Source organism: Otolemur garnettii, unplaced genomic scaffold (genome assembly GCF_000181295.1).
Source record: "Otolemur garnettii isolate 467f Iridium unplaced genomic scaffold, OtoGar3 scaffold00064, whole genome shotgun sequence".
Taxonomy (NCBI): Eukaryota; Metazoa; Chordata; class Mammalia; order Primates; family Galagidae; genus Otolemur; species Otolemur garnettii.
In genome coordinates, this window is record NW_003852459.1 from 2,337,653 (window position 1) to 2,362,110 (window position 24,458).

At 37.4% G+C, this 24,458-nt stretch overlaps 1 protein-coding gene across 1 annotated transcript in view; it reads left to right on the forward strand.

Annotated features, from left to right (window-relative positions):
* Window positions 1-531: 531 nt before the first annotated feature.
* KYNU (kynureninase) overlaps window positions 532-24,458 on the forward strand; it is a 141,054-nt gene continuing 117,127 nt past the window's right edge. The window contains exons 1-2 of the mRNA XM_023515039.1: window positions 532-804; window positions 16,541-16,722. Coding sequence (XP_023370807.1) covers window positions 782-804; window positions 16,541-16,722 — 205 coding nt within the window. The 5' untranslated portion in view covers window positions 532-781. The remainder of the gene's footprint in view (window positions 805-16,540; window positions 16,723-24,458) is intronic.

Genomic DNA, 24,458 nt, shown 5'->3' on the forward strand with positions numbered 1-24,458 from the left:
CTTAGCCACTTGAGCCACAGGTGCCGAGCCTAAAAAACGTCTTTATGCAACATTTTTAGACAGGATTTCATCTGTGGTGTAGAAAGATTAATGTGAATGAGTTGGAGTTTAGATTTTAGAGGAAAATACAGAAGCAGGGATCAGATTGGAAGACCATTTAAAGGAGGTGACAGAAGGAAGACAGGTCAGAGTGGGACAGTTGGGGAGAGGAGAAACATGTTAGATGTAATGAATACCTAGTAATTCAAAAAGGTGAGGATTCTCATGTTTCTCATCAAAGATCAACAGAATTATGATCCTATGATCTTCGTGAAGAACCCGGAATAAGAGGAAATTAGGAAACAATTTCTAATTTCAATGTCTTTCCACTGAATATAAATTTTAATCTGTATCAGTATCCTTTCACTAATTTAAAACTTAGAGCGTCCTGCTTAGCTGCTCAGTGGTGTTAGTAAAACATTAAGCTGCTATTGCATCCGTCCTGCCGTAGGGCCATGGGGCCAAAGGTCCATTCCTTCAAGCACAGTAAATACAAAAGGTCACATGTGGGGAGAATGTTTTCAAGAAATTTCTTAGGCAAACAAGACGAGGAAAAAGATGATTAAAAGTCAGAAAGGAGAAGATATATAAACCACCCAAGTCAGATGGAGGTCATACGTATGTAAACGGCATAGGAGATGTAGCTAGTTGCTGACCACTTTAAACTACCCCGCTGCTTGGACGCCCACCACGAACCTCCCACCGAGAAGTGCACCTGTTCTGCTGAACAGCCTGCAGACGGATGCTCCAGATGAACACAGGAAGGTAAGAGAACCTGACCCTCCTCTGAATGGATGATCCAGCAATGAATACTTAGAAAAGCTGCTCTAGAGAATATAATACTGAGTGAACAGGTAAGGAGTAAATGAATTACTAAAGCAGCAAGTAGTGTCCAGTTAAAGTGAGAGAAGCATTTTCTTTTCTTAATTAAAGAGTAAAGCAATTATGGAATGTTAAAGCATTCTACAAATATTTAGTGGAGTTTAAAGAAAATAACCTGAAGTAGGTAGGCTACATTCAATTGTTTGGATTATTATACAATATTAAAATATCACTTACTGTTTAAGCATAGCAAACTAATAATTTACCAAAAAAGTAAGTTCAAAATCTACTCGTCACCTTCTAGCTATGTGTTTTGTTTTGGTTTGTTTTTAAATAATTGAAAGAGGTTTATTCTGAGCCGAGTTTGAGGACCATGACCCAGAGCCATGCCCCAAAGCCCTAAGCAAGTGGGGTACAGTTTGCTTTGATACATTCCATGGAGACAGGGGTTACACACACAGTCATAAATCAATACATGAACGGTGTACATTGGTTTGATCTAAAATGTGGGACATCTCAAAGTGGGGGTGGAGGGCCTACGGGTTATAGGTGGACTTAAAGATTCTTTGAGTTGTAATTGTTGAAAGAAATGAAGTGTTGTCTAATTAGAGACAAGTCACCAGACCTACACCAGACTCAAGTGCTCTGTTAAGTAAATTGAGGACCTTCAGGTGTGGTTAAGCTTTGTCTTGCATTGCCTGCAGCCTCTCAATGAGTTACAGAGGGTACCTCCAAGAAGGGCATGTCTGACCTCCCTTCTCATGGCCAGCAACCCAGGCTTAGTGTATTTCTGGGGTCCCCTTGGCCAAGAGGGGTCCATTCAGTCAGCTGGTGGGGGAGCTCAAGATTTTATTTTAGTTAACAATTCCTCCCCTTTGGCCAGAATCTACCAGAGCTAGTGTCAATGACCAAACTCTGATTTTGTCCCACTGTTGCCAGGGTTAGCCATGTGGTTTTTAAAATGTATTTCAACCTCTCTATGCTTGAGTTTTCTTGTTGATAAAATGAAGAATACTCTTTTGAGATTTATGAATTTAAATGTGATTATCTATGTGGTATTTCTGTGATTATCTGCCTTTTGTAATTTCAAGATATTACAGGGGTACACATGTTTTTGGTGTATGTTTGAATTTTGCTACGCCTGAGTCCGGGTTATAAGTGTGCTCATCACACACATAGTGTTCATTGTACCCATTAAGTAGGTTTTTTCCAATCCTCCCCCTCCCCTCTACTTGATTATTACTGAGTTTTATTTCCCTCAGTACATATGTGTTTTCATCGGAGGTTTCCAATTTAATAGCATGTGTTCTATGCAAAAGGATGTTCATTTTTCCATTCCCTAGATACTTCACTTAGGACAATTGTCTCTCATTCCATCCAAATTGTTGCAAAAGCCTTAATTCAGTCTTCTTCATGGCTGCATAATATTCCACACTATACATATACCACATTTTGTTAACCCAGCCATGAATTGATGGGCACTGGGTTGATTCCACATCTTTACAATTGTGAGTTGCTTCAATAAATGTTTGAGTGTAGTTGACTTTTTGATAAAACGACTTATTTTCCTTTGGGTAAATACCCAGTACTGGGATTGCTGTATCAAATAGTAGGTCTGCTTTTAGTTCTTTGAGGAAGAGCCATACAGTTTTCAATAGCATGTCTTTCTCTCTGACTCAATGCCAACATCTATTGTCTTTGAAACTTTTAATAAAAGGCATTCTAACTAGAGTAGGTGATATCTCAATGTGGTTTTAATTTGCCTTTCCCTAATGATTAGGACATTGAACATTTTTTAATATGTTTATTGACCACTTGCCTATCTTCTTTTGAAAAGCTTCTGTTCATGTCTTTTGCCCACTTTTTATTTTTATTATTTTTTATTTTATTAAATCATATCTGTGTGCATTAAAGCATTTATAGGGTACAATATGCTGATTTTATATATAATTTGGAATGTTTACATCAAACTAGTCAACATAGACTTCACCTTATTTACTTATTTTTTGTGTTAAGACATTTATACTCTACTCTTAGTAGTTTTGACATGTACCCTTGCAATGAGCAGAGTAGGTGATGTCCCACCAATTACCCTACCTCCTTCCAGCCTCCCTCCTCCCCTCTCCTCTCCCTACTCTTCCCTCCTTTATTCTGGTCAATAGTTGTATTTTCTCATTCTTATGCAAGTATGGGTGATTATATATTGGTTTCTTAATAGCACTGAGTACACTGGATACATTTTCTTCCATTCTTGGGATACTTTACTAAGAAGAATATGTTCCAGCTCCAACCATGTGAACATAAAAGATATAAAGTCTCCATCTTTTTTATGGCTGCATAATATTCCATAGTATACTTATACCACAATTTGTTAATCCATTCATGGGTCGATGGGTACTTGGACTGCTTCTATGACTTTTTTGCCCACTTTTTAATGAGATTGTTTTTGTTTGATTGTTTTGAGACAGAGTCTCACTATGTCACCCTTGGTAGAGTTCTGTGGCATCATAGCTCACAGCAACCTCAAACTCTTGGGCTTAAGTGATTCTCTTGCTTCAGACTCACAGGTGCCCATCACAATGCTCAGCTATTTTTTGTTGTTGCAGTTGTCATTGTTTAGCTGGCCCAGGGCAGATTTGAACCCACCACCTTTGGTGTACATGGCTGGTGCTGTAACCATTGTGCTACGGGCACCAAGCTGGGATTGTTTGTTTTATTCTTCCTGATTTGCTTGAATTATTTGCAGATTCTGGTTATTAGCCCTTTATCAGATGCATAACTTGTGAACATTATCTCCCATTCTCAAGATTGTCTGTTTGCTCTGCTGATTATTTCCTGAGCTATTCAGAAGCTTTTTAATTCAATCAAATCTTGTTTATTTATTTTTGTTGTTGCTGTAATCGCCTTTTTTTTTTTTTTAAACACAGAGTCAGTAGAGTGCTAGGGCATCATAGCTCACTGCAACCTCAAACTCGGGTTTGTGCAATCCTCTTGCCTCAGCTTCCTGAATAGCTGGAACTACAGGCAAGTACCACTATGCCCAGCTAGTTTTTATATTTTCAGTAGTGATGGGATCTCTTGCTCAGGGTGGTCTCAAACTCCTGAGTTCAAGCAATACAAATACCTCAGCCTCCCAGAGTGATAGGATTACAGGCATGAGCCAACATGCTCACCCTTGGGGTCTTCATAAATTCTTTGCCTAGGCCTATTTCCAGAAGAGTGTTTCTAACATTTTCTTCTAGAATTCTTATAGTTTCTTGCATCATTTAAGTCTTTTATCATCTTGAATTTATCTCTGTGAAAGGTGAGAGATATGGATCCTGTTTTATTCTTCTTCCTGTGGCTATTCAATTTCCTAGCACCATCTATTGAATAGAGTATCTTTTCTAAGAAGGGGGATTTTGTATGAAAGCAATAATCTCTTATTCATTCATTTATTTATCTTCCACTTATTATTTAACAAAGGTTGAGGAATTTATATTGTTCATTGAAGTGAAATAGGCCATGCATAGATTAAAAAAAAAACTCATACATTAATTTAAAAAATCATGTATAATGAACACAAGCAGAAGTTAAGCTCACTGTTAGAATTCAATGGGCCTGCAAGGCTGCTTAAGGTAGAGCAAAATGCCTACTCTGACTTCCCTAGCAGACAAAACTACTTTAAAAAGTGGCGCAATTCTACATATTTTTCCAAACACTAAGATCTGAGAGATATTTCTCCTATGGTTTATCATAAAACATTTCGTTTTGATACAGAGAGCATGTACCAGTGAAATTCATACCTTTGCTTTTTTCATTCTCCTTTATTCACATCAGAACAGGAAATCAAATTTAAGCTCCCGAGGAGCCAAATTCATTAAGAGTCAAAAGCAGCAGGGTTCAATACTGCCGCTGCAGGTAAAACTTAAAGTTTCCCCAAAGTGACCCAGACGTCAACTGCTTTCACCACGTTCCTCTAAAGCCAATGGTAACAGTCTGAACCACCCTCTGCCCCAGTCTCAAAATGCCTTTGCTAGTAAGCCCTGATAAAAACAGATGCAACACAATTCCTTACCAGCTTTTTTTTTCTTTAAATTGAAATAGCTTTGCACATTATACTCCTTAACAAGTCTTAAAATTGAGGGGAAGCTAAACTTCAGAAAATGAACAGGGAAGCTGATCTGGAATAGTTTGAATAACATGGGGATCTCCTAATCTTTAAAGCTGAGCTAGAACACATGTACAAAACTTCAGACAACGTTGCCTTCTATATGCTAATTCTTCAAACTCATTTTCAGTTGTCTTCTAAAAGAATTGTTCTCTTGAAATGTTCCTCTTATTTAGTCAGTTTTGAAAATTTGTATTTTGCTATAACATTATAACTTTTCTCCAGATTACAAATGCTGTTTTATATATATAAATACACGTTAAAATTTCATATTTATTAATGTCCTTTTCCTTGTCTGATAATTCTTACTTTTATGTTCTGTACCTTCCTCAACTATAATAAATAAGAGCCCCTTAGAAGTGTTTCCCTTTGGCTCCTAGGGATTTTCTGCAACATTCGTTGGATTGGAGTTGAGCAAGATCTTTACCTTTATCTGCAGTGTGGGGATTAAGAAAATTTAGGAATTTTCTTTATTTTTGTATCTGTGTACTAAAGGTTATGGGAAGTCACAAACAATTGGAAAAATTAGTGTGCAGATACTGGACACATCTACAATGAGAACTTTTGCAGAATTTAGTAGTGACACCAGAAAACAATTTGACAGACCAATATAGGAAGAAAATTAAATGCCTACAGAGGACCTTGAGGTGATACCTCCAAACACATCCCTCACTTCCTCTCTTGATAGTAATTTTTAATATACACAGTAATCCTCCATAGTTGACCACCTCCTTAAGTGGACCTGTGCTCACAGACCATGTACTACCAGCACAGCAGGCCTAGTTCCTTATGTTGAACATCTCTGTATGTTGGCCAGTTTGTTACACTCCCTTGGGTGGTCAACTTGCAGAGGTTCTACTGTATATATTTTTAATTTTTATGAGATGTGAATTATTATGGTAGAAGGAAGACATCTGCATTGTAAATTGTACTATGGAAAACTTGCTAGTGTATAAAAGCTTTGCCTTCAAATAGAGATTATGTATTTCCTGTCCTCATTTCACAGTCATCACAACGTCAGCTATGTTGTCATATATTCAATGATGTCAAGATGCTCGCATTATTCTGGATTTTCTATGTTTTGCAGAACCTCAGGGAACCTGTAGTGGCAGTAACAATATTACTTTGAGCAAAGCTATGTGATGAAACAAACAGTAACAGACTCAAGTACCACTACAAAATGGTTCATTTGAAAACAAACCCTTGCTCTACCACAGGAGTTTAAAAATCCTTAATGGTAATTTAGTAACTAATCAACATTATATATATTCAGGTATTTTGATGCATTAAATAGGGTCAACAATGTTAAAGCATTTGCTTATTTCAGACTTATTTTGGATGCAACTGGTAGCTCAGCTTTGATTCTTTTATCAGCTTAGAATACAGAGGGGAAAAATAGTAGATTATTTTATTTGTTCTAATTCCTCATGTAAACCATCAGACATTTGGGAAAATCAACATGTAAACACAATTAACAGAGAATTTCTAAAGTCTCTCTGCTAGAATACATGCTATAGATTCCTCTAAATGCCTCTGTTAACTTAACAGTGAGGGAGAAGTTCTGATCTAGGAAAAGGTGAATGTGTCATAAGAATTTCAGTTTCTAAATAAATTTTTTCTTTACTTTTTTTTAAATTCATGCCTCAAATATTTTCTTTTTCTATTTTTTTTTTTTTTACTTTTTTTTCTCTAAATAAATTTTAATCACCAACTGGCAAAATGTCATTTGCTTAGAATGAGCCTTTGTATTTTCCTCTGACAAACTAAGAACATAAATATAGAGAATGGGAAACTCCCCATTCATTGCTAAGAAAGTTTTCTAATCTTTCAGACTATGTACTGCACAGAAAAGAAAGATTGTCTAAATATTGTCTAGTGCATTATGAGCATAGTAATATTTCTGCTTTCCTAGTTATAGAAGTGATAGAGAAGAGGGGAAAAGAGAGGGGAGGGGAGGAGATAAAAAGGGGAGGAAGTGGAGGAAGAAGAAAGGGAGGACAGGCAAGGGGAACGCCTGGGGAAAGAAAGAGAGAGAAGTGGCAGGAAGGAGGAGAGGAGGGAGACAGGGGAGGAAGTAAAGGAGGGGAAGGGAAAGAAAAAAGAGGGATGGGGACTAGAAGTGAAGGGGAGGAGAAGGAAGAGAAGGCAAGAGGAGGAGAAAAACAGAGGACAGATACTTTTGTGTGTGTTCTTTATATTTTATAATTACTATGTATATTTTTCCCTACCCATTTAGAGAAGATTCTATATTCCGTGGTTTCAGAAGAGAAATTGCTCAAGAGCACCTTCTGGCCTGGCGTGTTGTGTCACATTGGTTATCCCCAAGTGAGAGAAAAGGATGTTTGGGTGTGGAGAGTCCCTGTGGTAGGCTGGGGGAAGAAGAGGAGGAAGCTAATTGGCCCTGTGCTACATAAAACATCCAGAAACTGCCCACCATCCTACTGGAAGAAGGAGGGAGAGTCCCAATAATGACTCAGATTAAATTTTTCTTCAGAGAAGTAAGAAGTGAGTTTCAAGAAAGTTTTTTTTTTTTTCTTTTTGGTAGAGACAGAGTCTCACTTTATCACCTTCAGTAGAGTGCTGTAACATCACAGCTCACAGCAACCTCCAACTCCTGGGCTTAGGTGATTCTCCTGCCTCAGCCTCCCGAGTAGCTGGGGACTACAGGCGTCCTCCACAACGCCCAGCTATTTTTTTGTTGCAGTTTGGCTGGGGCTGGGTTTGAACCTGCCACCATCGGTATATGGGGCCGGGGCCCTACTCGCTGAGCCACAGGGGCCACCCAAGAAAGTTTTTAATTAAAAAAAGAGTGTAATGTGAAATTTTAAAAAATATTTAAGTGTGATTTTTCTTTTCTTTTTCTTTTTTTGTCATGATCTGTGTTTTTGTAATTATCTGTTACTTTCATTTATAAATATTAGTCATCTATTTTTTTGAGACTTTGGGGGAAAAAAATAAGTTAATTGATCAACATTAATTGATTAACTGTTCTTCTTCTTTTTTCTTTTCTTTAATTTTCTTTTTTGTTTGTTTGTTTGATTGATTGATTGATTTTATATAGAAACAAGTTCTCACTATGTTTCCCAGGCTGATCTCAAACTCCTGGCCTCAAGTGATTCTCCTTCCTCAGCTTCCTGAAGTGCTGAGATTAAAGGCATGAGCCACTAAAATTTTCTACCCACTCAAATCCGAAATTACACCTTTTCATCAGTTCTTTCCCACATTATTCTCAAAGCTGAGGTTTGTTGTAGCAACTTATCTTGCAACACTTCTTTTTCTTCTCGTTTCTGAAAAACAAAGAATGGAAGCTCACTCTGTCCTTGGAAGCTTACTCTGTCCTTTCTCCAGCTTCCCAATGGCCCCGAGGTGGGTCTTGTTTCCCTCCAGCCCTTGTGACTCATATCTCACAATCCCTTTCAATTTTTAGGAGCTTATGTTATTATAAATATTTTACCCGACATGATAGCCCTGGCATTTTCCTCTGTGCCTGGTGCAAAGAAAACGCTTAACATTTTTCTTAAATGAATGAAGGTAAAAAAAATTAAAGAGAGAGAAGAGAGGAATGGATTAACAGAACCTAAGAAATAGAAGTGTAGCTTACACCTCCAAATTCTTCTTTTTTTTTTTTTTTTTTTGAGACGGAGCCTCAAGCTATCCCCCTGGGTAGAGTGCCATGGCATCACACTCACAGCAACCTCCAACTCCTGGGCTCAAGCGAGTCTCCTGCCTCAGCCTCCCAAGTAGCTGGGACTACAGACGCCCGCCACAACGCCTGGCCATTTTTTGGTTGCAGCCATCATTGTTGTTTGGAGGGCCCAGACTGGGGATTCGAACCCGCCACCTTAGGTGTATGTGGCTGGCGCCTTAGCCGCTTGAGCCACAGGCGCCAAGCCCCAAATTCTTCTAAAATAGCAAATGTTAAACTATAGTTTTTCACATAATATAGTGATGGAATTGTTTTTAATAGTATTATGAAAAAGTTTTGGAAGAAACAATGTGAAGCACTACCTTGAGGTGTTCATTGCTATCCATATTTCTATATCTTCAGTCACTAAAAGACCCTGACTCTCCTATCAAAATGATTAGAACCTGTGTTCAAAGTTTTTAGAACACAAATGTATAAGAAAAATGGGGGGAGGGAGTACAAGTTTTGAAATTTCCTGGATGGATTCAAATATTTTTATCTTTCAAGTTAATAACATGAGGATAGTCAACTTATTTTATAGAATTGTTATAAGGATAGAATTGATAAAGTGAAATATATTTTCTTTTCCCTGGTCTATTACTTGTATCACAGTTAGTTCATGAGCTTTATCCCCTTCTCTTGGAGACTGGAGGACGGTACATTTTGTCTGTTTAATTTAAAAAAAAAAAAAAAAAGAACGTATCACTTATTGACAGCCTTCTTCATTCATGGTTTTGTTATCTCAATAATTTTGGGAGGAAGGTACTTTTATGTCCTTTTGGTCATTAAGAGATAGAATAAGAGTTAAGTGAATTGTCCAGTGTTATAAAATAAATATTTAATAGAAATGATTAAATAAAATAATACTTTACCAGGAATGTTGTAGGTTCTCAGCAAATCGTAAGTGTGCATGAATAATTCAATGATTGATGCCAAGTCCTAGTTCTGAAAGTCTTTAATCTTAGTTTTTATACCTAAAAGGATATTTGTCAAAATTCCCAAGCTCAGGAATAAACCTAAAGAGGTAATCAAGGTAAAAATATAAATATAAAGTTCATACAAGTAGGCAAGGCCTGGTGGCTCACACCTGTAATGTTAGCACTGGTCTGGATGGGTAAGGCAGGAGAGTTGCTTGAGGTCGTGAGTTTGAGACAACCCAAACATGAGCAGGATCCTAGTTTCTATTAAAAAAAAAAAAAATTTCTCAGGCTTAAAGGAAGAATAATTTCCATTAATGAAGTTTCCCAGACTAACTTCCATTGAATCTACAGATCCTAAGTCTTTCTTCCTTAAGTTTCTAGAGTTATTACCTAGGAGTTTATTAAAACCACATTTGCATATTTAGGCAAGAATGTACAATCTTGGAACGGGGAGCCTATTTTCAACCTTTGACTTAAAAGTTTATCCATTAAATGTCATGAACTCTGTCATCAGACTTTAAACTCTCAAAGCAGGAGACCACAAGTACTTGCTCAAAAATCCGGCACCCAAAGCAAAATGTGGAATTTAGCTCTTAGACAAACTCAGCCGCTCAGGTACCTGAGATGTGAATAGTTAAAGAGCAAGAGGCCAAGGCAGCGTTTACTTGAGTCTAAAGGGCAGAGTGGCTTAGGAGAAAGAGCCCACAGTGAAGGCTCTGGTGTTGAAATGACAAACCAGGGCACATTTTGCTTAGATTTTGGTTAGTGACTGGAGGTTTACAGTTTAGATAGGGTGTGGGAGGGACCATAGTTTACGAATTCCCCACAGGGTGGAGTCTAAGCAGTTCTTTGAATGTCTCACCCTAATCAACCACTGACTTAAATTTGCAAGGAACTCTTGAGAAGTCCCTTTACAAGTTCTGGGAGCTGCGTATCCCATCAGAACCCTAGCAGGTAAGCGCGTATATACTTTGTACACGAGTATACACTCTGCAGCTTTTCCAATGAAGCTTCTCTCAACTAGAATCTTTGTGATGCGATAGAGGGTTTTTCCTCCTGAATTTGTTTATCTTTTTTTCTACATTCTCTTCATAAATGAAAATAGCTTGACCTCCCTAAGGGCCTTCATGTTTAAAAACAGGCTAAATGAAGGGATCTTTACCAATGGAGCAAAAAAAGAGTTGCTGTGCATAGTACACTGTGGTGCATCTACTGAACATGGTAAGATTTGAGCTAATCGGATAGTTACTTGAGTTTAAATAAGATTGGACCAACGTCCAGATAAAGGAAAGATAGCTTCAAATCAGTGTTAAGTCTGCTGTTTTCTGGTAACTCTACTTGTCTTTTGGTGTTTTTACTCATATTAAATATTCAGTTAGAGAAGTGAAAACTTCTGTTTCTTGAGCAGCGTTTCTTCCCCTTTCATTTTCAGAACATTTGCCTAGAATGGAAGGTCGTTTCACTTTTATACTTTTTTTTTTTTTTCTGACAGCTTCCCCTCCCTCTGTTGCCCAGGCTAGAGTGCCTGGCGTCAGCTTAGCTCACAGCAACCTCAAATGCCTGGGTTTAGACGACCTTCCTGCCTTACACTTTTTCTTTATACTAAAAGGTTTTCTTCTTTCCTGCTTTTATTTTAAGGAACCTAGGGTGTTATTTAGTAGTAAAACTGAAGCAAATGCAATTTTATTAATGTTATGTTCAGCCGGTAATTCACTTCCTACATATGAAATATGCCATTCTAACCGAGAATTGTCAGTCATTTCTCAAAAATGTGCTTATAGAAGTTTGTTCTGTGTATGTATATTAAGATTTACTTTTTTCTTTCTCAATGAAAAGCTATGTGTTTTCCTTATATATGTTTTAATCAGGTTCTAAACTTTGAACTCATGTGTTTAATTTTTTCTAGGAATGAAATGTGAAACTGTGTAAAAATTAACCCTTGGGCTCACATTTATTTATTAAACTATTTAATTTTATACCAGTGGAGCACTAGGAGATCCCAAATTCTATAATTTCTATCAAGATAATCAGTTTTTAATTATTATGCATGTTTTAGCTTTAAAGTTATAGCTGTGTTAATAAAGTTGTGAAAACACAATTTGCAAAATTGCAAAAGCTAAATTGAGGGCATTGTGACAATTTCCATTGCTCTTAAAAAATATTATGTAATATATTTTATCTCTTTACCAAGGACTTCATTAATGTCGTGTAAGTCTAACCATGATCCTTTGAACAAAGTAAAATTTAACTTTATTTTCTATGACACTGATGCATAGAGAGGTCAGGGGACGTGCTGAGACCATGTAATACGTCTGTCCACCTTCTAAATAAAGCTAACACTATGAAAAATATAAAATTTAAAGTTTTTTTAAACTTGAACCTGATTTGTTCATTTCAAAATTTGAGCACATCAATTTATTTGCACATGGTAAGCCTAACATGGCATAAAATTATGGCTTATGAACGCTAATTATCTTAGCTGATGTGGTGAATGGAGAATTGAGCACCAACTTGTGTGAATTAACAAGTTATTGGCATGAGGGCACCGTGTTATAAAGACTATATTCAGGTCTCTTGGAGGCTATGCATGATAGTAGGGTGGAGTGGGGTGCACTTACTCCAAAAGACCACTCCCATCAAGTATCTCACCACAGGCAGGACTGCCGGGCCCAGAAGCCAAACCAGCCATTTTAACTCCTTCCTATCTGGGACTGGTTTGAGAAGGATGGATCAAAAAGTTTAAATGTATTATGCATAGCCTGTGGTCCTTTGCAGATTGAAGGGAAGAGTATAAAAAGAAGATAAAGAAAAGAGGGATGAGCTAAAAAAACATAAATTTTAAAAATTAGGAAGTTAGATGCAAGGAATAATAAAGCAAAAAATTGAAATCTCTGAGCAGGAATTCTGTTTTGTAGAATTATTCTGTCCACCGGCCGTTTTTCCAAAGACAAGTACTTTGCACAGTTCAACACCAAACAGTACATTCTATTATCTTTCCATCTCATTTTTGTTTCTACTCAAAGTCTATTCCAGGCTTTGGTTTCAAAATGGAGAAAAATAATTTTGATGTCTCAGGATTGTTACAAGGATTAAATACAATTCTGAAATAAAGAGAATAATGAATACCTTTTTTAAATTAGGGAAAGTTGAATTTTCCTCAGAATATGATGGTAGCAAACTAATTTGTATATTTATTGTTGTAACCCCACTTAGAATTTAAACTCATCTCCAATAAATCCTCAAAGTGGTCCACTGCCAAAGAATGACACAGCATAAAGCAAGCCCTCTTTATTCTGAATTTAGCTAGAAATATTTCTCTGAATGCAAGAGGATCATATGTCATTAATTTTTTCTAATAACTCATCAAGCTATTATGCTTGTTCTCTTGGTCAACTGCCATTTTGGGGAAGTTCTATCTAAAAGATGCTGCTGACAGACAGGGTGACTGTAAAGATAAATTAAACATGATTTAGGCTGACCCAGGTAGATATGGGTCAGTAGGGTAGCCAGACAACTCAGTCAGGCTATCATAATTAGTACATGTGTAGTAAAGACACACTTGATACAGACAGAAAAACATCTCATGGAATTTTGGGAACATCCAAAACCTTTCTGGGACACACAGCTGTTTAGCTCCCCAACACTGTGGAACTAAGTAACTCTTACTGGCTGCTGGACTCACCTCTGCTTTTCATGCTTTAATAAACATGGTTCTGTTTGACTCTGAAAAATGAGTCACTCCTGACAGAATTCCTCATAGATCCTAGTGTTTCCTAGCTTCTATGATTCTTTTAAACTCTTGCTCCTGTGTCTAACTGAATGAATAAATATATCTCACAGCGCAGATTTCTGAAAGAATTTGATTATATGCTCAGCTAAACACCATCATCACTGTTTGGTTAGAGCTTCTGCAGCAAGTCATTCACGGATATTTGACAAAATAGTAGACTGTCATTAGCGGACAAGTGCCCAGCAGAGATTCAATCAACTATAACCACAATAGATAATGTTGAGTGGTAGAAAAACAGTCATCTCTATTCAAAAGACAGTTTCCTTTATCAGAAAGCCATAAGCAGGAGCCCTTCAGAATGAAGTTGTAGGCATAGCAAGCATGTTTGATCTTCTCCAATTACACATGTGCCTAAATAAATAGGAAGAATGTATTACTTACCCTAAGTAACACCCACAAATGTGCTCATAGTGTTACAGAAGTTGGGAGGAAGAAAGACTCCTTTTAGCTGAGATAACAAAATAGTCTTCATTTAAAAAAGTAACATTTGAGCTAGGGCTTTTAAGGGTAGCCAGGATCTGAACAAGTTGAAGGAGAAGCAAAACATCTTAGGTAAAAGGAATAGAATGATGAAAATCAGAAAAAATATAAAATTTTATAAGCAAGATGACAATAAGGATGGTGGAATTTTGAAATCATCCCCTACACCAATATTGACATCATTGACCTTTGTACACCAGCAGGGATTAGATAAATCGGGAGCCACCGCTGGTATCAAACTAAAAAACACACAGTAATAAAGCTCAGTACTCTTCTCCAGTAATGTAAAGGAGGACTCAGTAGCAGAGACAATTGGAAATTGAGAAAGGAATAAGCCAAGTAAGTAGAATGTAAATTTGGAGTACAGGAAGAAAGTTGTGTTACTGACATAATCTAACACCCAGACATGCAACTCTTTATTGTCCAACATTATGTTGTATTGGTTAGGAAAAAGGAGAGGGGGGGATAGATGAAAGATAATTGAATTGAGATTGAATTTTAGGGCTTCATTCCTGTGTTAGTTTTGGTTCCCAGGGGTCCTGGGCTTCATGTACAATCTATTAACCATATCATATGATCCAATAGTCCCCTAAGATAGACACACAAAGAGCCAACAACCAGTTTGACATTTCTACCTTGATACTCAATACTTACCTGAAACTTAATATGTCCTCAAAAGAATTCTGATTTCCTTCCTCAAAATTTTTCTTCCTTAGATATTTTCACATATTTTTTCATATCTCAAAAATGAAACTAACCCCCTCTTCTGTCCTCATCAGAGACAATCAGCCAGATAGGTTTTCTCTATTTACACTTCCTCCTAAATATATCATAAATCTACATTATTCTCACTACTTTTAGTCCACCTTCCTTTCTCTCCCAAAGTACAGTAATTGCCTTTATTTTTCTCTTTTTAGACTCCTATAACTCATCACAGAGCAAAGCGATTTTTATTTAATGTAAAATTGTAACATATTCCTTTCCTATTCAGTAATCTCCAATGGTTTCTCATTAAACTTAGCAAACTATTCAAACTCCCTTCCTGTCCTCACAGTTCTTCATGATTTAACTTCTGCCGCTGCTTTTTTCACATCACAGTCTATCATTTCTCCCTCCCTCCCTCCCCTCAGTGCATTAGTTGAACAAGCCAAGTCTGTCTTCTTCCCAGGACCTTTGCACTTGCTGTCATGTCCCTCTGGGTTCAAATCATCACATGGCTCACTCCACAAATGATTTAGAAATGCTAATGCATATCATGCTCAGAGATGCCCTTGATTACCCTGAGGTGGCTCCATACCCCCAGTGACTCTGTCCCATTACTCTGCTCTGTGTTCTCATAGCTCATGAAAATATTTGAATTTACATTATTTATTTTTCCATATTACACTAAAAAATAAACTGCAAGCTCAGTGCCCATACCTCAGTGGTTAGGGCACCGGCCACATGCACAGGGGCTGGTGGGTTTGAACCCAGCACAGGTCTGCTAAACAAACAACAACAAATAGCCAGACATTGTGATGGGTGCCTGTAGTCACAGCTACCTGGGAGGCTGAGACAAAAGAATCACTTGAGCCCAAGAGTTTGAGGTTGCTGTGAGCTGTGACATCACAACACTCTACAGAGGGCGACAAGGTGAGACTCTGTCTCAATTAAAAAAATAATTATAATAAACTGTGCAAGAGTTGGCACATATATACTGTCCTATACACTGCTTCCTGCCAGAGCCACCTGATAGGTACCTGATAAAACCTTGCTGAAAGAGTAAGTAAAGGGAAGAACACATAAAGGAAGTCCGCCGGGCAAATAAAGCTAGCCTATGGAAATTTTAATCCCTCTTCTTTCATTCCTGCTCAATTTCAAAACACTAAAACTTAGAGGAAATACAAACAAATAAACTTAAGTGAGATTTAAAAATATGTAATTAAATTTTCATTGCCACTTATCCCCTTCAGAGAGATTAAGTTTGCTTTCCAAAAAGGTGGGAGATATTAAACGATGATTAAACAGAGTACAATGTGATTTCAAGAAACACCACAGGGTCCTGTTTGTTCTAACATGGTACATATGGTCTTGGAAAAGAAAAATTTTCTCACCATTACCAGCAGCAGGTGGATGAATCTCTCTGGCATTCATATGGCAAAAATACTTATTATTTAAAGTTAACTTTTTCATCAATATCATTTTCATTTGCAATAAAGAAGTTTGTTCAGGTTCACTATGTCCATAGTTTTACAGCTGTGATCCAAGAATGAATGGGGGTGGGTTAGTGAAAATGACAAGCCCGCTAGGACAGTGTTTTCCCACACCATCGGGAAGGTTTTCTTCACTAGTACCTCCCAGTTAGATTCCAGAGGAAAATGTGGAAGTTATGTATGTTTGGAAGCCGTGGATACGGCAGGCTTTTTTGAGAATAAGAGTAGAAAGCGATAACCTTTGTTGAGACCTCACTCTGTCTGAGCATCATCACCTAATTTAGTCCTTCCCATATCCTCGAGTTACTATTTCCTTCATTTTATGTATGAGAAAAACTCAGACATGGCATTTAATGCTTATTGATTAATTACAGTATTTCTAAGGTTGGGAAAATGGGAATCTTAGTTAAAATAAGAGACGTATTACCTAAAGGAATATTGATCCTTTTCTTTCCTTTTTAGAGAATCACTTGTAATGCAGCCTTCAGCTCTTGAGCTGCCAGCTGACACTGTGCGGCGCATAGCGGCCGAACTCAAATGTCACCCAACAGATGAGCGGGTTGCTGTCCGCCTCGATGAGGAAGATAAGCTGCGGTGCTTCAGAGAATGTTTTCATATTCCCAAAATGCGGGATCTGCCTTCAAGTGAGATAATGGAAGGGCTTTTTTTTTTTCTTAGATTAATTTATTAATTTATTTATTTTTGCTACTGCATGTATCATAAATCTTTGAAAAATCATTGTTCCATTATATAATAGAGCCATTACAATTGTGTCTGAAAAATAGTAGGTCCTTGATGCTACTAATCAACCTGTCATCCTACCTTAGCCTCAGATCCTTTATGTTTTCTCTCCTCCCTGAATAGAATACTTCCATGGTGCTTATCCTGTCAAGTACTTCTCCTAACAATAGAGTGACTGATTGAAAATTATAGGCAGATGCATTTACTTATTCTCTAAGCACTTGGGACACGAAGGGATTCTTTTCTTTTTTTTTTTTTTTTTTTTTTTTTTGAGACAGAGCCTCAAGCTGTCCCCCTGGGTAGAGAGCCGTGGCATTACAGCTCACAGCAACCTCCAACTCCCGGGCTCAAGCGAGTCTCTTGCCTCCGCCTCCCAAGTAGCTGGGACCACAGGCGCCCGCCACAACGCCCGGCTATTTTTTGGTTGCAGCCATCATTGTTTGGCGGGTCCGGGCTGGGGATTCGAACCCGCCACCTTAGGTGTATGTGGCTGGCGCCTTAGCTGGTTGAGCTATAGGCGCCGAGCCGGGATTCTTTTCTAACACAATCTTATCTTATATTGTGGCACCTAGCTTAGGATAGCATGATGGCTATTGTAGAGGGAATATTATTTTATGACCTGGATGTATTAGGAGGGTTGTTATGTAAATAGCTATCTTTGTATGCTGTGAGTAAAGATGGTGTGTATAAGAAGTACCATGAAAAGAAACAATTAATACCTAAGAAATACTTGCATTTTCAAAAATAATACAGTAAGCTGACTCAGTTCTTTGTTTGGGCAAAGTCCTTTTCTTAACATAGGCAACAGCACAGATATAAAAATATAAAACAAGTTGTCATTTTGAGCTGTATTCCATTTTACCTCAGTGAAAAATGTTACAAGGTTGGGTGAAATTAGTCCACCAAATGAGTTTAAGGAGCTTTATAGCAATGTGATTCAATTTTTCTTCAGATGAACTAAGGTAGGTACAACTTTGAATATAGTCCTCAAAATCCAAGGTCAACTAATATTATTTTAGGATAAAATTGGGTCATATGACTCTCTTACTACATATTATGTAACACATGAGTACAGGCTGCCCTTAAATAATGTTCCTCTCTGACTGTACACTCACCACCCTGTTCTGGAAGGATGAAAGAGACGAAAGTCCTGTATCCAACCTAAAGTTAGTTGCTTTAATATCAATTGAGAGAAACATGGAAACAAACAACAGCTATAAAAGGGCAAATACAGTGGGGCTATAAGTAAAGTGATCTTAGGTCATAAGAGAAGGTTACTATAGGTTACTATAGGGGAATTAAAAAATTTTCGATTTGAATATTAAGTGATAAAAACTAGGTGAATTGTGAGAAAATTAAACTAGAAAAGGAATCTTTCAGGAGGGAGGAGAGAAGGACTGGCAATATGTGTATCCCATGACATGAAAGTTCTCAGAAACAGCCAGGACCCCCTTGAGACCAGTCAGGTTGGAGTGAGTGTGGCCTGCCCTGATGTGCTCTCTGGCCCACATGGCTCTGGTACTGAATCAAAACCCAGTTTTAAAATGGATTGTACACACAAGTACTTTATCTAACAAATGCAATCAGTATAAACTAATCTTTGCACCCTCAATGAAGCCCAAACAATAAAAAAAAGAAATAAAAAGAAATAAAAAGATAAAATGGCATTGTATATCACTCATCACTAAGGTAATATAAACCCAAACCACAGTGTGATATCAACTCACAATAATTTCCATGACTACCATAAAAAGTACAAAAAATAGAAAATGTTGGCTAGGATATAGGATAATTGGACCCTTTTCACTGTTGGTGGGAACGTAAAATGGGGTTGTCACTAATGGAGAAAAGTATGGCAGTTGCTAAAAAATTTAAAAAATTGAATTAGCATATGATTCAGCAATCCCACTTCAGGGAATATATCCAAAAGAATTGAAATGAGGGTCCCTAAAAGATATTTGCACACCCATGTTTACTAACCAGCAGTATTCACAATACAAAAAAGGTGGCATTAGCCCAAATGTCCCTCAGTGGATGAAAAGATAAACAAATGTGGTGCAATGGAATGTTACTCAGCCTTAAAAAGAAAATCTATGACACATACATGAATGAACCCTGAGGACACTGTACCAGGTAAAATAATAGTCACAAAAAGACATACTGTACAGTTCTACTTATATGAGGTATCTAGAGTAGTCAAGTTCATAGAAACAGAAAGTAGAAGTGAGGAGTCCCAGTTTAATGGGCATAGGGTTTCCGTTATGCAAGGTAGGAAAATTCTGTAAATTGATCGTACAACAATGTGAATGTATTTAACTGAACTGTACATTGAAAATGGTTAAGATAGTCAATGTTACATGCATTTTAGCACACTATTTCTAATATTTATTAAAAATAAAAAGTTTACACCTTAATAAAAACAGCTTTGCACATAGAATCACTTCTCTTATACATAAGAGTTCACTTAGTGTCCTAATTATAGGTATAATATTTGTTTTGATTCATTATCCAGGAGAAAGTAACTCTAAGGAATTACAACCTTAGAAAAATCATGGCTGATTCATAAGGAGAAGTAAGGAGACAGAAGATAAATTAGGTTAATAGAAAATTTATGGAATACATTTATTTAAAAATATAGCTTTGGTTGATGCAAAAATTTACTTCTTTAACCCCAAGAGTTCTTCTAAATCAGAGATTATCAAAGTGTGGTCCCTTGACCACAGGCATGAGATCCACTAGAGAACTTAGTAAAAGAAAGTTCTGGACACGGAGGGTGAGACCCAGTCAGGCATACTCAATCAGTTAGGATGGGACGGGATCACAGACCGCCGGATCACCTAATTCCCATTCTCATCACTTTTGCTACTCCAGTTGCTTCTTACATGCTAAGATCAACCATTTAGCAAATATCATTCATTTGCTGTGTTCAAGACACTTTTTTCTGACAAGTTTGGAAAGTTTAGTTCTCTCAATGAACTAAAGAGCAAAATTATCAGGTGCTTGAATTTATATGTGGTATGAGGAGGCAGATAAACCAGAGTTAGAAACAACTTGATGTATGCTCTGTAATCAAGTAGTGCTCCAAGTCCTACTTGGAGGTTGAGGGCATTATCTCACCCAAGATGTTCTGGGAAGGAAAGGCTGATGAAGTGACATCTAAGCTGCGTGAGAAAATGAGCCTCATGGATTTACAGGCAAGACAGAGCCTGGTGGTCATTCAGGTTTGTACTGTGCAAAGACACCAACTCAGGAACACCTAGCGGTGGACACGGTAATACCTTTCCTCATCCATCAGAAAGGTTGTGGCTGACATTCCTGTAACAAAAGGCAGTCAGCAAGAGAGCAGCATTAAAAAAATTATTTAACAAAGTTATACATGGCAGGAGGGCCTTTAGAAATGAAGGCCCAAGGACTTAGGGAAAACTGCTTTTATGCTAAGTCTGATGAAAGAAGTGGGTAGTTGTGGAGAAATGTGATTGAACAAAAAGGGTGTGTTTTGGTCATAATAAACTGGGAGGGGCTCAGCAAAGCTTGTGTTCAGGGGCTTCTGGGTCTTTCACTAGCATTGCTTCCCCCGAGGGTAGGGTAGAGCACCTATCATGTGAAGGTTTACAGGGAAACCTATAAAGGCCCCAGAGTGAGCCTTCCAGGTTTTATGGCTTGCTTTGGGAGATGAAATTCTAGTTTCTGTGACCCACCCAGGTATGAGAGGGGTGTGGTGCTGAGAAGGGTCAGAGGGAACACCTTGCTTCTGAGGCCCTTTCAACCTCCTTCAGTTCTAAGTACTCAGCTCAGCAAGGTGCAGTACTTTGTTTGAGGTATTTATGTTCAGAGCTCCAACCTTTTTGAGATTTTTTTCTTGTAATTTCACAAAATATGAATTCAACAAAAAACTAATATTTCCTATCTTGTTCATCTTCCAAGAACATCTAAAAATGATAAAGCCTCGAAGTTATTTTAAGAGACTAGTATAACACCAAGAACAAATGTTCTTTAGCAACTCTGAACAATGAAAAACAAAACACACAATAAACAAGTTTTGGAAAAATGAAAAGATCATGACTCCTAACCTAGGACTCCCACTTAAGGATATTTTTCCATTAAATATGTTTGCTGTGAGTTTCTAAAAGAAACTTTATTAAAATAAGTTAAGTTTCCGTCTATTCTAAGATGGTGTCTAAGATGTTATTAGAGAAAAGGTTCAAAAATGTTTTTACTCAGCTGGTGTTCTTATGTTCAACATTGTTCTCAAGATCATAGCCAAAATATGAGATAAGAACAAGAGGAGGGAGGGGGAAGGAGAGAAAAAGAGAGGAAAATAAAGGAGAAATGCAAGGCACACATATGGGAAAGGGCCTTTCTAAATCTATTGAAATGATAAGTATTCCAATTTGAAATATCTTTATACTTAAATCTCTGGAAGCACACCACATAGCCCCATAAGATACATTACTTTTGCAGGGATACAAGACCACCTTTTCCAGACCAATGTGTCAAAGCACTAAACTTCCAATTCAGAAGCCAGTTGTGCAAATTTACACTACCTCCAGAAGCAAAAGTAGTGGCCTCACTGACTTTGGGTACTAACAGCTTCAAAACTCTTTGATCAGTGGATAATCAAAAATTGTTCCACTCTTGTTTGAATTTGAAGTTCTTGGACCAGTCAAGAAGACCAGTCAATGAACCAACTAGGCTATTCATTGCTTTTTCTTGTCTTGTCTTAATTTCCTCTTAGTGTATACATTTATCACTTCTACTTATTTTATTTTTGAATTGATTTTTGCTTTTCTGTAAATCCTAATAATATCAACTATTTGATATATATCTCTGGAATTTCAAGTGAAAACATCCAGTCCATGTGACTGACCAATAGCAGAACCAGAAAGGAATTCCAAATATTGTGACTACTGATCCAATTCTCTTTACTCTATTGTGCTATTAATTTTTAAAGTTACCTTATTTAAATATAATTTATATACCATAAAATTTACCCCTTTTATGTATACAATTTAACAACTTTTAGTAAGTATATGGTTGCACAACCATAATCCAACTTCAGAACATTCCTTCATCTGCCTTTCCTACCCTCAGCCCAAGGCAACCAGTAATCCACTAAAGTTACCATTACTTTGCTCTATATAGATCATTAACTCAAAGAATATCTTTATTACTAAGCTCTATTCGGAGATTTTTTTAAAAAGTGTGTATGTCATTTTTTTCATAGTTAAATCTTCCCCTCCTTCAATCTTGTCACACATCCAGAAAACAGATCAAGAAATTGCCACCCAGCTTCAGTAAGCTTAAGTAATCATAAAGTCAAAGCTATCCAAACAGGATCTACTATTACTTGGCCTATGTAATTATTTGGCCTCTGATACAATTGGCATAGCAAAGTAGTCACACATAAGTTTATCTCAGTGTTCGGTAGAACATAATGGATCCTCTTAAGCTCAACTACTGTCAAGCTTAGACAAGTGCAGCAGGTATGAGCTATCAGCGTATGAAATATGGGAAAGTACACTTTTCTCTATCAACTAGAATCTCTTATTGAATAGTAGAAAACACTGTGTTAGGTAAGTGTTTTCTCCAGCTGTAAAAAGACCAATGTTCGTGACTATGTGATTTTAAGAATCTGACTTAACTATCTAATTTCCATAAGGAAAACAATTAAGAAGAGTATTTTTTGGTTAAAAGTTTAATTTTCTAGACATTGTAAACTTTTCACATCAGTTGAATTCTGCATTTTACCAAACTTATTTGTAATTTTTTCTTTCTTTCTCTTTTCTTTTCTTTTTCTTTTTTTTTTTTTTGAGACAAAGTCTTACTTTTTCACCCTTGGTAGAGTGTCCTAGCATCACAGCTCACGGCAACCTCCAACTCTTGGGCTTAACCGACTCTCTTGCCTCAGCCTCCCGAGTAGCAGGGACTATACGTCCCCACCACAATGATCTTCTATTTTTTAGAGATGGGATCTCACTCTTGCTCAGACTGGTCTCAAACATGTGAGCTCAGGTGATCTACCCACCTCAGCTCCCAAAGTGCTGAGATTACAGGTGTGAGCCACCATGCCCGGCCTTAATCTTTTCTTTTATGTTAGATTATCTGCTCCCTGAGCTCAGGGATTGTTTTAAATCTCTGTAAATGAGTGGGGGTAAGCCCAGCAGACCTTAGGGTAGAGGCAACCCATGGGGGCTTCTTACTGCAAAGGACAGCACATGGGAAGACACAAGCAGGAGAAAGCAGACTGGTCTCTATGTGTAATTTTACATGATCAAAGTATGTCATGTGAATAGGTGGATAGATAAATAGTAAGGAATGGAACAGGGTGATAGAATACTGGTATAATAGAAGATATATGAAAGAAGTGGGTGTGGATAACCAGCAATAAGACTGAAGAAGTAAATGTAATAGAAGAGGAGAAAAGAAAGAAATTCAAGAACTATTTGAAATACTCATTAAATAAACCTGATTTAATAGTAGAAAAAACATAACATGTGTCACTGTTTCTGGTTTGGGGGAACAGTGGTGATATCCACTGATGTTATTAAATTGTTTTGGGAACTGTTCATTTTAAAAGCACCAACTTTTAAAATTTTTTTCTCTGTTGTTGCTCTGCCATCTGTGGCCTTGACCTCAGAGCCCAGGAAGGTGGCAGTTGTAGTTCAAGCAGTTGGAAGCAGGTAGAGACAAAGAAAAGAAAACAAAGAACACACGTGTGCTCTTCCTTGAGGAAGGCTTGGAGGTCGCCCCCTACCTTGTCCATCTAAGCTCCCTGGGCCGGCATTGGGTCATGGCCCTGCCTAACTACAAAGAAGACTGAGTGTAAAATACAATTTTTTTTCTTGACAGCTACATGCAAAGCTAACAATTCTATTACTGTCAAAGATAAATAAAATGAAACTTAGCGTGTAGCTAGCATTTGAGTTTAATGTGAAGATAAAATTTTTACTCATCAGCATTTTTAGTAATACTTGAAACTATGGGTATGGTAGTATCAGGGAATCAGATCTGGAGTTAGAAGAAGTTGGTGAGAAGAAAATTTTACGTATTGGCAAAGGAAAAAGAATTTAAAAAAAACACACACAAAAACAGAGACATAGAAGAACAAGGAAAATGAATTGTTCTAAACCACCTAGAGAGAGATCTTCAAACAATCGGAGGACTTGCCATCAGTCACCTTTCAGGGACTGCGTGAGGAGCCTTTCCTTTGGGCAGCTAGAAGAGCTTTATTACATAGCCTTAACTGTAAACACTTCATTGGAATAATGGGGGGCCAAATATATTCTAGTTGTGATTGAAAAAGTGAAATATTGGAAATGAGGTTTGTAGAGTGCTGTTCCAAGAAAGCTAACTGTGAAAGGAAAATGCATTGATAACAAGGAATGAAAGGAAATGAATGAATGTCTTTTCTTAAGGAAGGTAGGGGCTTGACGAGTTAGAGAGAGACAGGCAGGTAAACTTGAATGTGATTTTTCAGCCAAGTAGAGTCCATATTTGATCTCTTGTCTGCCTCTATCTTTTTCACCTCATGACCCGAAGATTCTAAAATAATGTAAGTTGCTAGAGATAATCTCTGCCTTCTCTCAAAGGCTGTATTTGCCCTAATGTCTGTGGTCAACATGAGTCACATTAAGATATC